We start from the raw sequence: 18,474 nt of genomic DNA on the forward strand, positions 1-18,474 counted from the left end.
GTTGATTTTGTAGTTGCATTTGAGGATTACATTAAATGCCATTTATTAACACTTATTAGTGAGCGAGCGCGAATGACAACACAAACGCCAACGCCAAAGTCAACTTTGAATAGCAACAACAATATGATGCGAGCAGGGCCGTAGAGAGAAAATTCGGGCCCGGGACTAAACGATTTACGGGCCCCCTATAAAAAATCCACTAAATAATATCAAAATTTAACTGTCTTGCCAAAACGGATTCAACACAAAGCGTGGCAATTCCTGAAACTCGCTCTTGAGATGAACACGATCTATGAAAATTTTTGATTCTTGAAAGGACGCTGAAGGAACGTTCTGCACTAGCTACAGTGACAGGTATAGTGCAAATGATACGTAAAGCAATACAAATGTTGGGGAAAATTGTATACAGATTTTGAAAAGAGATGGCATTCAGCAATTCCAATGGTGACAGACCTTTATCAAAATTTGCTTCGTAAATATGTTTCAAGTGAATTATTTGCATTCTAAGCGTTGAGAAATGTCTCACTTGTATTTTTCGACAAATTTTGCTGCGCTCGCCCGAACCGTAGTTTCATCCATGTCTTCAAATTGCCACAAAAAGAAAAACCTCTCGCTCAAATTTCTCATAGCTGCAAATGGTTCAGTAATGCCAGTGATTACAGAATTAACGATCACCAAGAATGTATTGTTTTTAAAATCAGACTCTGAATCATCCGTAATCATCTCATTTAAATTATCTTCAGAACGTCTTTGGGCTTTCTATTTCGAATGTCCGGAAACTTTGGCGAGATGTTCAATTGAATAGCAACTGTTTTGCATTCGTTTAAATTTGTTTCTCATTGGTTCCTGGGCAACTTTAAAACATCTAATAAGGCATCTAGATGTCGGACCTCAACATCTATGGTGGCATCTCTAGCTTGAAGGACCACGTTTCTTTCATTAATGGAAGTCAGTATTTTGAACAAAATTGAGGCGGCCACCATGGTGTGATGGTAGCGTGCTCCTCCTGCCACACCGTATGCCCTGGGTTCGCTCCCCGGGCAAAGCAACATACAAATTTTGGAAATAAGGTTTTTCAATTAGAAGCAATTTTTTCTAAGCGGGGTCGCCCCTCGGCAGTGTTTGGCAATCGCTCCGATTGTATTTCTGCCATGAAAAGCTCTCAGTGAAAACTCATCTGCCTTGCAGATGCCGTTCGGAGTCGGCATAAAACATGTAGGTCCCGTCCGGTCAATTTGTAGGGAAAATCAAAAGGAGCACGACGCAAAATGGATTAGATCTATTCGGAGGTTATCGCGCCTTAAATTTATTTATTTATTTAAGATACATTCGAACTTGTTGATGTACTTGAGAATGCCGGTAACATCTCCGTATGCTTGCCTAGTCTAATTTTGCTTTTGTCTCAAAGATTATGAAGAGATCTCGGTACATGATTTTTAAGGACGTTCCATCGTTGTGGACTGCTGCTGCAAATAGTAAAATATTTTTGTGCAACTCCGAAGAAAGTAATTGCAGCCGTACAACATTCTGCAGCATCAACACCACATAAATTGAGACTGTGGATTGCACAAGGCGAGTAATCAGCATTCGAGTTTTTGTCGAGAATGTGACGTAGTGCTCCGTTGTAAGCTCCTTTCATATTGGCGCTGTTATCGTACCCTTGTGCACAACAATGTTTTAATGGGATTTTATGTTTACCTAGAGTATGGCAAATTAGATCAGCGATTTTCTTACCAGTTTTTTGGTTAGAATTCACGAAGCCAAAAACCGTTCTTGAATTGTAAAATTTGTTGTTTTCGAATTGAAATGGAGGTAGCGCAAAACCTGGCTTTCTTGCGTTGATCTAATATAGTTCCCTCCCGTGTTTTGCACAAATTTCTATAAACTCGTTCTGAATGTCTGGGGAAAGATAGTGAACTTATAAACGTTTGTGCTGTCGTTGTGAAATCCTAACTTTCTTCAAATGATCTCTAAGTATCGGATCATAATGACTTATGAGATCTTAGATACCCAAAAAATTTCCATTGTTTCGTTCACCAATATATATACTTTCGCCTTTGAAAGCTACGCCTCTTTCACCCAAAAATAAAATAGTGTCCAAAATTCTATGTAAAATTTCCATCCACGTTTCAGTTTCAGTGATTAGCTGTTCACTGATAAGTGTATCAATTGTAGCCTCCTTTTGAATTAGATTTTGTAAAGATCGCCATTGAATATAACATTCAATGTGAAATTGAGTATTTTCGTGTGATGGCAGTTTATCGTATAGCTTCTTCCATACCTGGAATTTCGAATATCCGCCAGGACAACGAATTTTAGGTCGATTTAAAGTATTGGTGCTTAACAGACGGCATGGTAGGCAATAAAAAGCATTGCTACTGGCACTCCACACTAACCAGTCACGCTCCAGTTTCTCTCCATTTGGCAAGATTCTGTTCAACAACGAAGTAGGAAATGCCTCGTCATGATAATTACGTGGATAAATAACAGGACACTTTTGATGACCTCGACGAATTATTTCGTTGACTTCTTCAGGTCGCAAAAACTCATTGTTCACGGTACCGATATCGAAATCGTTTAAATAATCTGGACTTTGATACAGAGTTGGTGGTATTGTTGGAAGACTTCTTGAAGATGGACCTTCATCAGTGTCACCACCAAAACTTTACGATTTCGGATTCATCTAAACATAAATTTTTGTTTAATATTTTTATTGTCTCCTCACTGTTCGAAGGCCCAGGCAAAAGATCATTATCAAAATTCGTTGCTTTTGAAATTCGGCTTAAAATTTGCGCATGGAACAACTAAAGACCCTCCTGAATTAAAAAAAAATGTCTTAGTACCTCTAAATCGCGGGCCCCCTCAGAAACCTCGGGCCTGGGGGAATCCCCCCATTCCCCCTCCCTTCCCTGGGATGGATGCGAGCAGAGCAGAAGAGCGCCGAGTAATAAATTTAGCTGAGGAACGATCTTCATTCACATAAAATCCAATCCGGTTTTTTTTTCAAATAATTTATTCACACAAAACGACGCTGCTGTTGCAGCATGAGCACCGTTGGCAACATTGCAAAATGTTTGCAGGTTTTCGTGCGATTTGCAATAACATTCTACTACATTTGTATATATTTGTCTTCTCCTACAACTTTATTTTTGGCATGTCAGTTTTTACCTTCGTTTTCACAGGCGTCCACCTTGTAGGCATGAGAATCCTTATACCCACTGTAGTAGGTGCAACCCCCGCCTTTACACATTACATGCCCTTTTAACATTGGCATCTCATTAGAGGAGGCTCCCGCCACATGTAGCATACTAAATACCTTGGCAAATATCACACTCTAGACCTTACTGCAAGGGCGTGTCCTGCCACACATTGCAGGCTTTAGTGTACACTTGTTCTCAACATACCCAACAATGTAAACTAAATGTCTTGAGGAATATACACCGAAGAGGCTTGATAATGTGCATTGTAATAGTGCCACGAGAAAGTGCTCGTCCAATTGGGCATCTCGCCTCTTCTAGAACAACAAGGCTTTGTACTTATACTCACCTTATGCTTGGTTTTCACTAGGTCAAATTTCACCACAAACTAGGATCAATGAAAACGGGTCTTCATACAACGTCAAGTGCGTTTGCCGCCAGTTTTGACTAGAGAGTAACAATTTAATTGGGCAATAAGTGAAAACAGCAGGTGCCTAACGCTTTGGCAAATTTGAATACAAAATTTTAGCGTGAGTTGTGACCACACACTTTTTTATCGACTTTTAGTCAGTAATGTGATATGAAAGGCCAAAATGGCCAGAGGATCAGATTGAGGCAGTTTTAATGTCGGTTATTATGACCAACTGGAAACCAAGCACTAGTCTGTGTTTTCTTATTTTTGTATTCGTCTTCTTCTTTCTGTTACTAATGAACAAAAGTTTATTCGCTCCTGCTAATAGAGAATTAATCATTTTCGTAGCTTTTTTGCCATATTATGGCGAATTCGCTTTACGCCGATTTTAATTCGACGAGTGGAACTTCCTACTAGCCTAATACAAATTTGGGTATGGTTGCTTGTCTCTCTGCTCTACTATGAGATGAGTATCTGTAGAATGAAATTATAAAGTGACCGCCACTGCTTTGCCCACAACTATGCACCTGGATAATATCGTTTTTTTTTTGTTAAATGATGTCCAAAGCTATCCAAAATATTGGATTTTGAATGAATACGAACACAAAAAACATAATTTTGGGTCATGAATCATGATTTTGGGCGACCTCGATTGATCTCTTCTTGAGTTGGTACCTGTTTTAGAAATGTGTCTAAATCCCGGTTTTCAAATAGTCGTTTAGTTTACATTATATCATCTTCATTCAAATTCGGACGTCATTTAGAAAAACAAATATAATATCATCTGCACTGAAACAAATGATGCTAGTAAAATCAACATATCTGTTCTGTTGTTCTTGACTTAATGGAGATTCGGTGAAATTGATCGAATTACGGTTAATTCGGCCGAGTTCTTTGTCAAGCGAACAAATTAGTTTAGTCATTTCAACGGAACAGAAATTGTTGCTCTTAAGTTAACAAAATTCTGTAAAATTGACAGATTCCTAATCAATCTAACTGATTTTTTTGTTAACACAACTGATCTCACTGGTCATTTCAACAGCGATCAACAGTCAATACATGAGCAAATTTCAAAGAGAATTTTACGCTCGCAGCGCTCTCAACTTTGTACTTATGACGATGGTGCCGCTTGTTAAAAAAAAACACCAAAATAAGAAAACCACCAAATCGAAAAAACACCAAAATGGGAAAACAACAAAAACAGTTTTTCAGTTATCAATACAAAAGGAAAACCCCTTTTTTGAATTTAATGTGCCAAAAATTATGCGATACCAAGGGCCCTATTTATAGGGTACAATTTTGCAACTTCTCCTCCAAGCGAAATGCAAAATTGCGCCCTCTTGTTGCAAAAGTTTTGTTTGAACGAACAGGATTTTTCCAAAGTTAGTAACATTTTGTTCAAGATTTTTTGAATTTTTACTCACGCGAACGAATCTAATAAGATAATAGAAAACATCCTTTGTAATGTTGATGTTTCCGACAACATTAAAGTTTGAGTTGTTTTGGAATCGTTTCACCTTAAAGTGCTACGAAAATTAAACCTGCAGAATTACATGTAAAGTTACTCCAGTGGTGAATTACCTTCCTGCGATTTGATTCTTTACTTTTCTATAACTTACAAGTTCTCTATTTAAAATGTTATGTCAAACATTTATACTACAAGTTTTGTTCGAAACAACCAAGTGTGGCAACTAAATGCGAGAGAAGAAATTGAGAATGACCTGAGCTGCAACTGAAAGAATTGAGAATCAGTTTTGTGACTACTATTTTCATTTCTATTTGCAAAGCGAAGTTCAAAACTATAAATTAAATAAATTATAAAATATAAAATTTGGTGAAAGTGCGTTTTATAAAACAAAATAATAAAGTGTGTAGCGTTTAATGTGTGCCAGCAATTGAAGTTCGGTTAGTAAGTGCGTACATATGTATGTATATGTAGCAAGCATGCGTATTTATGTATTCACATATTTACGTATGTATGTATATGGCAACATAGGTACTTTCGTACAAAGCAGTCGCACCTACTTTTTTTTGTTCATTTGACTACTAAAACGGTCAATTACGAATCAACGATGTGTGCGCAGTTGATTCAACATCTTGTTGCGATGAGTAAAAATTGACAGAAATTTCGGTTGAATTGACCCGTATTTCATTTGATTTTACCAGTCTTTTTCTTTCAGTGTGGGTGCACAGTTGTAGGTAAAGCAGTGCAATTACAGATTCGAGTTCAGGATCTCAAAATCTATATTAGAAAACTTTCAAATGCTTACGCAGGGCTAAATTAAGAACTAAGTATTTACGATATAGACTTGTCTTTTATTTATTTTCATTTTCAAACAAATTTCTTCAAATATACCCCACTGTATGAAGCGCTTCGTAAAACCACACAGAAGTGTCGCAATGCCATAAAGCTAAACATCGCAACAACAGCAACTTCAATAGTGGCAGTAACAACAGAATAAACAACAAGGAGAAAGCAACACCAACATCAGTCATCATCAGTATCGATGCAGCAGCAATGATTGTAAACGAGTCGCCAGCAATCAGTTGGCTAGAAGTTGCTATGTTAAGTCGAATAAGGTAATCTTGCGAACTAGCGATTTTCCATTTTTATGGCTTAACGCTTTTAAACGGACTTTATGATGCACGCAATTGTTGCTTTTGAATGTATGTATGGCTGTGTTTTGTTGTGATAATTGGCAAATATTGTTGTTACTGTTTCTGTTACAATTACCATCGTTAACTGCAACAATGCAAAAACAGTAAATTCAGGCGCGTGCCAGGCGTGCCAACTACAATAAGTTGCTCTCAAACATAACATAGTTCCTCATGCCAATCGCAGCATTCAAAATTGCAAAGGGTTTTTTGTTATAAAATTAAGATTTTTTATAAAATTACGATAGCTTTAAGCATAAAAAACTATAAAATAAAATTAAAATATTCAAAACAATAAAATAAAATAAAAAATAAAAGAAAACAATATAAAATAAAAAAATAAAGTGGAATTAAATTTAATTAAATAAAATAACATAAAATGAAATGAAACAAAATAAAATAAAATAAGTAAAATTAAATCTAATTTAATCAAAAAAATTTAACTAAATAAAATAAAATGAAATTTAATTAAATAAAATAACATAAAATAAAATATACAAAATAAAATAAATAAATTAAATTAAATTATATTTGTATGAATTAAGCTGGGATTGCCCTTATTGATTTTTTAAATGTATGAAAACATTTCAAATACATTTTTTTTTAAATAATGTAATAATTTGGAAAAATTTTAAACAACGTGACATGAGGACGGACAAGGCGACAGCTGTTTCGATTATACCTTGAAATCTCTTCGAATCCTCTTCTCCTTTTTCAAATCCCACTCCCGAGAGATTTACAAGGTATAATCGAAACAGCTGTCGCCTTGTCCGTCCTCATGTCACGTTGTTTAAATATTCCCCAAATTATTAAATTAAATTTAATTTAATTTAATTTAATTAATAATTTAATTTAAATTAATTTAAGAAAATAACATAAAATAAAACAAAATTAAATAAACTAAATTAAAATAAAACAAAATAAAATAAAATAAAGGTAAATTAAATTAAATCGAATTGAGTCAAATTGAAATTAAATAAATGTAAGGCGCGATAAGCTCCGAAGAGATTTTGGCCCGAGCTTCTCTTCCAATTTGCGTCGTGCTCGTTTAATTTTTCTTACAAATTGGTGGGAGGGGACCTACTTATTTTATACCGACTCTGAACGGCCTCCACAAGGCAGATGGATGTACAAGGAGAAGCTTTTCATTGCAGAAATACACTGGGAGTGCGTGCCAAACACTACCGAGGGGTGGCCCCGCTTAGAAAAAATTTCTTCTAATTGAAAAACTTGTTTCTAAAATTTTGATGTTGCTTTGCCCGTAGCACGCTACCCGCCGTATATGTAAATTACATAAAATAAAACAAAATTAAATTAAGTTGACTAAATAAAATTCAATTAAATCATATTAAATATAATTAAATCAAATTAAATAACTAAATAACAAACAAAAAAATTGAATGGAGAACGAAATGGAAAAGTTTTAGAGAGCCCTTTGTATTTTGTTGTTGTTGTGCTAACAGTGCTTCGCCACATTCAATGGGCCATTCACAAATTGTCATCAAAGTTCTCTAATAGGGGTTCAAATAAACTAGCAGTTTCAACAGGGGTGGACCATAGGAAATTTGGTGTTAAGAGGCAGAGGTTTCACATTACAATTGAAAAGATTGTTGGTGTCATGTGGAGACACATCGCATGCAGGATATACATTACGTATGTATTTCCGGGTTGATTCTGGACAAGTAGGAGTTTAACTTGTTACAGTATTCAGAACGAAGTTGGGCCAGAGTGATCCATATCTCCCTTGGTAGTATCTTTTGCGTTCACCCGGCTCGTCCTAGAAAAGGCGTTTACCAATTCTGTGTGGATTTTATTTAGGACCTCCATACGTTTGTCTGTATTAAAGGAACGGCTGACTAGGCAGGATCCCGATCTCATCATAGTGCTTATGGAGATGTTCTCTTAACCCTCTTGGAGGCGGGGCTAGATCAAGCAGTTTTTTGCTAGGGTTTCCAGGTTTTTGACAACTCAGCAAAAGCTGTCAGTTCAGCATTTCGTTATGCTCGTTAACATTGAGCTCTTTTGCCTCATTATGTAAGTAGATAGTGCTCAAGGGTCATAAGAAGACATCCCATGACAGTTTTAAGTGCAGTATTTCGGTTTCCACCGCAGCCGGTTTTATTTGCTGGAGCGACTCGGAATTTTTTGTCCCGGCCTTTGATTGCCATTTCAGTGTAAACCAATTTTATTTACTGCGGCCGCCGTGGTGCTGTGGTAGCGTGCTCCGCCTACCACACCGAAGATCCTAGGTTCACGCCCCGGGCAAAGCAACATCGAAAATTAAAAAGGTTTCTTCAATTAGAAAAAGGTTCTTTTAAGCGCGGTCGCTTTTCGGCAGTGATTTAGCAAACACTCCGATTTCTGCAATGAAAAGTTTCTCAGTGAAATTTCATCTGCCTTGCATAGGCTGTTCGGAGTCGCCGTAAAATGTGTAGGTCTCGTTCCGCCAGTTTGTAGGAAAAACTTTTAATTTTTAGCGCAACGCAGATTGGAAGAGAAGCTCGGCCTAAAATCGCTTCGGAGGTTATCGTGCCTAGCATTTATTTCATTTAGTTACTTTTTCAAAACCGGTTATGTTTTTGGAAACGATTACCTATCTTAGCTCAGAACCAATAAATAAAGTAAAATGAAAAAAAAAACTGCAAAGAAATTTCATAAAAAGAAAAAAGTTTATAAAAAGAAAAAAGAATTCGGAAATCCTTATACTGAATTTCCAGCTTGAATAAGGACAGCAAAAAAAAATAAATATAATAAATAATAACATCCTTTCTTTCCTGTATATGAGGAATTTGGAATGGAACTCTTTTTATTTATTTTTTTTTTTTATATTTTATACGATTATTATTGCTTTAAACAGAATATAAAAATAAAATTCAATTTAAATACATTTTTGATTTTAACGCAAATAATTTTTTTAAATTAATTTCAATTTTAGTTTTATTTCTTTTATTTCTTCTTCTTCTTTCCTTTCTTTCCCTTCTTGCCCTTGCCACCGCAGAGTGCAGCAAGCGCTTCGTCTAGCTCTTTATCAGTGATCTGTGTTTCGGTGGTCATTTTCTGTTTGGGCAACACAATCGGTTCTTTCGGTGTCTTCAATTCGATTTCGATGGTATTCCGCTTGCGACGATGCTGTTGCTTGTTGCCTAATTTCACTAGAAAAACATCGCTATCCGTGTCTTCGCAGGTTTTGTAACAAACCTGAAAGAATAACAAGTAATGCTAAGATTAAAAGAATGCGTTTGTATTTTAGTTTTTAAAAAAAAAATCGGGATTATATATGTAATCCCTATTGCCCAGCTCTGATTTCCGCAAATAGTTTTTAAATTTTAGAAGAACACAATTATTTCGTAACCGAACATTACATACTCAGTTGAGAGCTATGGAGACAAAATAAGGGAAAATCACAATGTAGGAAAATGAACCTAGGGTAACTCTGGAATGTGTTTGTATGACATGTGTATCAAATGGAAGGTATTAAAGAGTATTTTAAGAGGGAGTGGGGAAAAGTTCTATAGGTGAACGCCATTAAGGAATAGCCATAAAGGTGGACCAGGGGTGACTCTAGAATTTGTTTGTACGATATGGGTATCAGATGAAAGGTGTTAATGAGTATTTTAAAAGGGCGTGGGCCTTAGTTCTATAGGTGGACGCCTTTTCGAGATATCGCGTTTGTACAATATGGGTATCAAATTAAAGGTGTTAATGAGGGTTTTAAAAGGGAGTGGCTGTAGTTGTATATGTGAAAACGTTTTCTAGATATCGACCAAAATGTGGACCAGGGTGACCCAGACCATCATCTGTCGGGTACCGCTAATTTATTTATATATGTAATACCACGAACAGTATTCCTGCCAAGATTCCAAGGGCTTTTGATTTCGCCCTGAAGAACTTTTTCATTTTGTTCTACTAAATACACCCTTTTTAAAAAGTTTTTTTCTAAAGTTATATTTTGCGTCAATAAACCAATCCATTTACCATGTTTCATCCCTTTTTTCGTATTTTAGAATTATGGCATTTTTTTTCATTTTTCGAAATTTTCGATATCGAAAAAGTGGGCGTGGTCATAGTCGGATTTCGGCCATTTTTATACCAATACAAAATGAGTTCAGATAATTACGTGAACTGAGTTTAGTAAAGATATATCGATTTTTTCTCAAGTTTTCGTGTTAACGGCCGAGCGGAGGACAGACGGTTGACTGTGTATAAAAACTGGGCGTGGCTTCAATCGATTTCACCCTTTATCACAGGAAACAGTTATCGTCCTAGAATCTAAGACCCTACCAAATTTCACAAGGATTGGTAAATTTTTGTTCGACTTATGGCATTAAAAGTATCCTAGACAAATTAAATGAAAAAGGGCGGAGCCACGCCCACTTTGAAAATTTCTTTTATTTTTGTATTTTGTTGCACCATATCATTACTGGAGTTGAATGTTGACATAATTTACTTATATACTGTAAAGATATTAACTTTTTTTTTAATTTGACTTTAAAAAAATTTTTTTTATAGTGGGCGAGGTCGTTCTCCGATTTGGCTAATTTTTATTAAGCATAAATATAGTAATAGGAAATGTTCTTGCCGAATTTCATTATGTTATCTTCAACGACTGCCAAATTACAGCTTGCAAAACTTCTAAATTACCTTCTCTTAAAAGTGGGCGGTGCCACGCCCATTGTCCAAAATTTTACTAATTTTATATTCTGCGTCATAAGTTTAACTCACCTACCAAGTTTCATCGTTTTATCCCTCTTTGGTAATGAATTATCGCACTTTTTCGATTTTTCGAAATTTTCGATATCGAAAAAGGGGGCGTGGTTATAGTCCGATATCGTTCATTTCAAATAGCGATCTAAGATAAGTGCCCAGGAACCTACGTACCAAATTTCATCAGGATACCTCAAAATTTACTCAAGTTATCGTGTTAACGGACGGACGGACGGACATGGCTCAATCAAATTTTTTTTCGATACTGATGATTTTGATATATGGAAGTCTATGTCTATCTCGATTTCTTTATACCTGTACAACCAACCGTTATCCAATCAAAGTTAATATACTCTGTGAGCTCTGCTCAACTGAGTATAAAAATAAATAATTACTTTGCAAACGTTTACTCTTAGTCCAATATTTGCTTAAGTATTCACATCTCTATGTTTATGTTTATTTAACACTTAAGACAATGTGATTTTATGATTGTCAATAAAACTGAACAATTTCGTTTGTGTTTAGTTGTACAAAGGCCCAGTTTTTCAGTAAAAGTTCAACTCAGTTTGTCAGTTAAACTGCGCTTAAACTTAGTCTGAAGGTTTTCAGTCTACTTTAACTGAAACTTAAGCTTAGTTTAAGCGATAAGTTATTTGCGTTCGTTCAAAATGGCGTCGAATATACCCAACAAGCATTTAGGCTTGAGTACCATCAGAGCTCATGTTGATAACAAGGCATACGTCTAAAATCTCAAGAGTTGTTTTGAAACAGTGGCTCAACTCGAGAATCATAGCGTACTCAGGAAAAGAGGGAATTTTTTATAAAGCAAAAAATGGTATTATTTACTTAAGTTGAAAAAATTTAATTAATCACTTGTGCTTTTCCAACTGGACTCAAATGTAAGATTCCATACTACAGTATTTTCACGAAAATCAAATGAAATATATATAATTTAAAAAATAAATAAATGTGACACAATAACCTCCGAAGAGATTTTAGTCCGAGCTTCTCATTCAATTTGCGTCGTGCTACTTTTAATTTTTGCTACAAGTTGGCGGGACGGGACCTACTTGTTGTATGCCGACTCCGAACGGCTTATGCAAGGCAGATGAGTTTTCACTGAGGCAGAAATTCACTCGGAGTACTTGCCAAATACTGCCGAGGTGCGACCCAGCTTAGAAAAATTGTCTACTAATTGAAAAACCTTGTTTCTTAAATTTTGATGTTGCTTTGCCCGGGGCTTGAACCAAGGATCTTCGGTGTGGTAGGCGGAGTACCACGGCGGCCACCTATATAATTTATTTTGGATTAATCCACCACTAATTTTGGATTAATAAACCACCTTGGAGATCTTTTTCAACTCTACCTCAACTCGTTATGCAATGTAGGATATCAACTAGAGAAATGTGTCGAATATTCATTTGAGAACTGTACATTTCCCAAAATATCTCGAAATTGGGATCATGATTGGAAAATATTAATGACGTTGGAGATCAGCTCGAAAACTTTTAATTTTGCAAAATTTCTCAAAGTTGAATAGTTGAACTCGAAAACTATCTGGTTTAAGAATTATTAAATAATGATGGATATCACTTCCGCAACTAGATATAGGTATATTTCGCTCAATACATTTTTTTCCATGTTTGTTGGGTAAACAAAATCCAGTTGTTGCCGTATCTACAAATTATCTAGATAATAAAAAAACCAATGTTGCCGCACAAAAAAGCATACCCCAACGGCTGCCTTGAACTGTGACTGAAAAACTGCTCAGTAGTTTAACTGGAGTTTAAATTTTACTTGAGTTTAAGCAAGCTTAGTTTAAGCTTAGCTTAACCAACTACTGAAAAACCGGGCCTAAGAGTTTTTCAGATGAAGTGAAATCTGGTTTCATATTTTTACAAAAAGTGTGTAAATGTCGAAGTTTCCTATAAACTTCAGAAATGTTTGTGCTAAATTTGAGAAGGTTGGACTGCCGCTCACATTGCATAAAGTTTGTATGAAAAAACAAAAATAAAATTAAATAACAATTCGCAGTTTGTAATGTTGCTTTTAGGAGAACCTTTACTGTAATTAGCACGAAAATACAAGATATAGTTGGTTAAAATTCTAAAGCATTTTACCGTGATTTTTATTTAAGTATACCGTTTTTACCTTACCAAAAAGTTTAAAGCGAGGTTTCGATTAGATAAATATATCGTGCAATATCTTGCGTGAGTAGATCAGTTCCTCCTATCCTATATAAAACATCAATTTTCGAACTCGTTCAACAAGTGTTTTGATACGTAAAAGACTGGAATAGATCGCATCGTTTGAAATGATTCGTCTAGTTGTGTTTGTCAAAAAGACTGAAACACTACACCAAATCCAGTGACAAAATAAATCACCGTGACTTGCAGATACAACAGGCAGTTATACTTACAAAGAGTCGCAATTAAGCCTACCCAATTACGGATCTCGTCATATATATAAAAAAATACTTGGCACGATTTACCTCCGTGGATATTAAGACCGAGCTTCTCTTTCAATTTGCGTCATTCTCCGTTTTAAGTTTTCCTACAAATTGGCGGGTGGTACCATTTTTTATGCCGACACCGAACGGCATCTGGAAGGCATACGAATTTTCACTGAGAAGGTTTTCATGGCAAAAACCATTGCGGCGACCCCGCTTATAAAAATGTTTACTTCATGACCTTCACTTTAATGAAAAATAAAAGCAAGAATATTAATAATAAAGCAATTTTCGCAGTTGAAGTCGCGCTCATAGGCTAATTGGATACAATTTCGGGCATAATTGCGAAACTAAATCAATTAATTTGGTGTGCAGCTCCTAATTTAATAACCAAAAACCTATAAAATTACATTACAATTTTACATAAACCACTTTACGATTGAAAAGTTGCACCAAGTAAGTTATAAATACATATTTGAATTTATTTATAAGTTTATCGGTTACATACCAAATAAAAACTTATAACTCGACTTTTCCAGCGCTACCAAAATGGAGTTTAAAGACAATTGTGCTGTGTGCGTAAATAAAATGCAAAGGAAGTCCGTTGTTCGCCTATTACCATGTGGGCATCTCTTTCATGGGCAGTACATTGAACCCATATCAATATGTAGTTATTGTCACTACCCGATATACTATTTATTACATTATATTCAATATTAAAATTACTAAATAAAACGGATTTCGCATTTTCAATTGACAATTTTTATCCTTAAAAATAAATAAATGTTTCGCATTTTCATTTAATGCTTTCTCATTCAAAATTTACTTACTTTTCTAGTTTCTCTATAACGCTTTCGCATTTACAATTGACTATTCTCATTTCCATATGACGCTTTCGCATTTTTAAGTGATACTATCTTATTTATAATTGACATATGACGCTTTCACATTTTTAAGTGATATTTTCCTATTTATAATTGACTACGTACTCTCAATTACAAATGACGCTTTCGCATTTTCATTTGATTTTTTCTCATATACAAGTTATTATTCTCAATTTCATATAACGCTTTCGCATTTACACTTGACGCTTTCTAATTTACAATCTACAAATCTTGTCTTCAAATTACGCTTTCTCATTTTGAAGTAACTATTCTCATTCTCATATGACGCTTTCTTATTTTAAAGTAACTATTCTCATTTCCAAATGACGCTTTCTCATTTACAATTGAGGATGGTGTAGATTCCAGGAATTTGACACAAACTTGTAAGAAAAATATGTCTAAATTTAAAGCTGGGAGCGTGCTTAGCTAAATTTCTACCTAAATTGAGAAAAAACCCAAGCCACTGGAAACTGCCAATATTGCAGTGCAAAATAAAAAATTTAGCAGATTTTCTCAGCATACTTTTCAATCTAAATTCATATGTCAAATTTGAAAAAAATATTTAATTTTGAAATTAAAATTAAAGTAACTTCCCGATAAGCTACAACCTTCAAACTTGGAACATAGTTCAGAACCCGAACATAGTTCAGAACCCGACGACAATGCAATAATAAGAAAAAAAAACTACGATAGGTGGCGCATGGATCGAAATATTTCAAAAAATCGTATTTGTGGTCCGATTTGGCTCATATTTGGAACACAACATACATACAGTCCGGTAGAAGTGACATCAAAATACTTTCAAGCATAAGTGGCGCCGAGTCGAGGAAAGTCTTTGGAAGGATGTATTGAATTCAATCACACAGGAAAGAGTACTTGTAATAATGAGTCACTAAATAAACTAAATAAAATAAGAAATATTAGGCAATTAAATAAAGAATAAAAACTTGAAAATGTTAGTCCTGAGTGGAAATGAAAACACTTTAGTCAACGGAACTGAATGATTGGTTCTTCAGAGTTCACATTGTCTACAACTAAAGAAATTGAAAAGAGACTGTGGACGTCAATGAGATTACTGACGATCAGGAGCAGTATCACGAAGTTGCGGATGAGTATCTGTGAGGTTTGCAACACGAAAACTCGTGATTGGCGATATACGGTCCCAAGACCCAACATTTACCTATGTTAAACAAGCGTCAAGCTCGTTAATCAGTAAGAGGTGGAAGGTGCACAAATATATAAAGGCAGACATTTTACAGCAGCGATGCTTCAAAAAATTAGAGCTTATAGATTTAACTGATGGCAAAAGAGAAATCGTTGTCTAGTTATGCTGTCACTCTTATCTTAGTCCAACTCTTACTCTCACTATTACTTCGAATTTTATCCTAATGTTATTCTTAATCTTCCTGTTAATCTCTAATTTCTCCTTTTTCTAAAAACTTTACCCTTATTTTTATTTTTACTATCATTCTTTTTCGACATTCTTTTTTTCTTTCTCCATTTTCTCTATTCTTCCATGTTCTTCCAATGTGAAGATATATAAAGTTTGACTTTTCGCACATTTCATTACTCAAGTAGTGGAAAAGTTACAAAATAGTGCCAACAATTTCTCTATCTAGGTACCATCTACTGTAAAAGTCATGACTGACATTATGAGGGCCTCAAAATTTTTGTTGCTGTCTACTGACTGCACCTGTCTGTTTTTATTGTATCATGATCTTTGCTCTAACAAAAAAAGCTGGTGTAGAAATTTGTGATCTAGATTGCTCTAGTTCAGTTGTGCACTCGAGAGCTTCGCAGAGTTTCGGAATACTATTCGGCGTTCACCTACATGTCGTGTGGGCGCAGCGACAGATTTTCAGTTAATCAAGCAATCATTCAACGCCCCGTCACCACGGTTGCCGCACCATGTTTTTATTTGGGACCAAAATTCATAGAAAAAAGGACCAAATCTAAAAAATTAACAAGTTTTTGTTCTATTAGATTGTGATATAAACCATTGGACAATTCACAAAAGTGTAGTATTTGTTGTAAAATACAAAATTTTAAGATGTTTCCATGGTTTTCTAATACAAATTTTACTAAACACAGCGAATAAGAGACTATGCTTTAACTCAAACTGCACAAACAAGAAAAGTGTGCTTTAGGTATAACATTTTCACAATTCTAGAACAAGTCCATGTCTTTCACCAGCCAAACATTGTGAACTTAGTTTTGCTGGCAAAGCTCTTAATTCCTGCATTTAGTTCTTGATTACAATGACATAAAATGGATAGCGCAGTTGGGTTTTAGTAAGAATCGGTTAAAAAATTTGCATTCTGATGTTGCCGTAAAAAATAAATGAAACTAAGCAATTCTTCGAAGCAATTTTGTTAATACTATTTTTATAGACCTTTACTTTTCCCTAAACATTCAAAATTCATATCAGAGCCTAGGTTTAGTAAGTAAGAGGTTTAAAACCTCACATTTACTGAATCTAGGCCCAGGCCTCGGCTTAAGAATCAAATATCTTAAAATTTTAACTCTGCAATAAGGGAAACTGATTATATTTTATTAGGTACTAGAAATTAGTTAATAGTGCTGTTATTGAAGTTTGTGGGGTTCTGGTAGCACCTAGGGGAATTATTATTAATTATTATTACCTAGGGGAATAATGTTATACAAAGCACTTCTTCCGAAATCAAATCTCTTTTGTATTTGCTTCAAAAGCTGAATATAAAAATTAATTTTTTTAACTCTATTTGTTATACATTTATAAAGCTTTCATTTTCTAGAAGTATTTCTGCTTTACTTCCAGTAAAAATATTTCTCAGGCCGCCGTGGTGTGGTGCTCCGCCTACCACACCGAAGGTCCTGAGTTCACACCCCTGACAAAGCAACATCAAAACTTGGGAAACAAGTTTTTTTTATTTGAAGAAAGTTTTTATAAACGGGGTCGCCCCAGGCAGTGATTTGGCAAGCACTCCGAGTGTATTTCAGCCATGAAAAGCTACTCAGTGAAAACTTATATGCTTTGCAGATGCCGTTCGGAGTTGGCATAAAACATGTAGGCCCGGTCGGGCCAATTTGTAGGAAAAATTTAAAAAGGAGCACGACGCAAATTGGAAGAGAAGCTCGACCCAAAATTTTTTCGTAAAAGAAAGGTATAAAAATCGCGGCTTCTGCCTAGAAAGAACGAAAATTGATGAAAAGTGACCAGCGAAACAAATGTGGTTGGTAGGGACCATTTTTGGACCAAAGTGGCAACCGTGCTCGTCACATAAGCAGTTTTTCATATATGTGACCTGGAGTCATGAAACGACCCTATTGTGCGTAAACAAGTTTTCGAGAAAAACACGTTTAAAGTTATTGTTTAGCTTAACTCTGTGTAGCGGCTGGCCGTTGTGAACGAATTTTGTAATTAAAGATTAATTAACTTCTCGATAAGCTACAACCTTGAAACTTGGAATATAGTTCATACCTGATGACAATGCATTGTCAAAAGTTCAAGTTATATATATGGGCAAACTCGAACCCAGCCTAAGTCAAAGCAATAAAAAGTAAACGTTTTTTCTATTCACTAGGCCTATTATAGCTCCACAAAATGTTTGCTCTACCAAAATGACAAATTCAAGGCATTTACGTATATTTCAGCCAAATTAAATGAGCACAACCTAGGCAAAATATATAGTTATTATTTTTCAAAGAAAAAGAAATTGTTTATGATACACGTGTCTATTTGCACAGTTGAATTTTTTTATTAAACTGAGAAAGTTTGCGTGGTATTTTTACAATGAGCGACATTTTTTATAAACTAAATACAGAAAATAACACGTAGTCTAAAACTGGATTTCGATTCGATTCCTAATCGATTTAATCGATCTTTTTTTAGGAATGTAGAATAGATTTTTTTTTAAATCGTTCGATGCTTTAGGCATAGAAGTTTTCATCACTTTATACTTTACGGACGCTTGAGGAAATATATATTCTGTAATTTTTGTTTTTATAAATTTAGATTTATGGTGTTGGTGGCTTCGAGAGAAGAGAGAGATGAAGAAATTTCTTCGCACTTCTGGCAAGCAATATATTGAACATGTGTTTATCTATTTTGTGGTATGATATTGTGTTCAGTACGAAATGAAAACTAGTTAATACCACATTTTTTGATCCTAGTAAGCCAATTGAAAGTGACCC

General features: G+C 35.0%; 1 protein-coding gene across 1 annotated transcript in view; it reads right to left on the minus strand.

The window, feature by feature from the left end:
- Positions 1-9,064: 9,064 nt before the first annotated feature.
- Positions 9,065-18,474, minus strand: part of LOC137251748 (uncharacterized protein DDB_G0282951-like) — a 146,922-nt gene continuing 137,512 nt past the window's right edge. Inside the window, exon 3 of the mRNA XM_067786554.1 lies at positions 9,065-9,462. Coding sequence (XP_067642655.1) covers positions 9,431-9,462 — 32 coding nt within the window. The 3' untranslated portion in view covers positions 9,065-9,430. The remainder of the gene's footprint in view (positions 9,463-18,474) is intronic.

This window comes from Eurosta solidaginis, chromosome 5 (assembly GCF_040869045.1).
Source record: "Eurosta solidaginis isolate ZX-2024a chromosome 5, ASM4086904v1, whole genome shotgun sequence".
In the NCBI taxonomy this organism is placed as follows: Eukaryota; Metazoa; Arthropoda; class Insecta; order Diptera; family Tephritidae; genus Eurosta; species Eurosta solidaginis.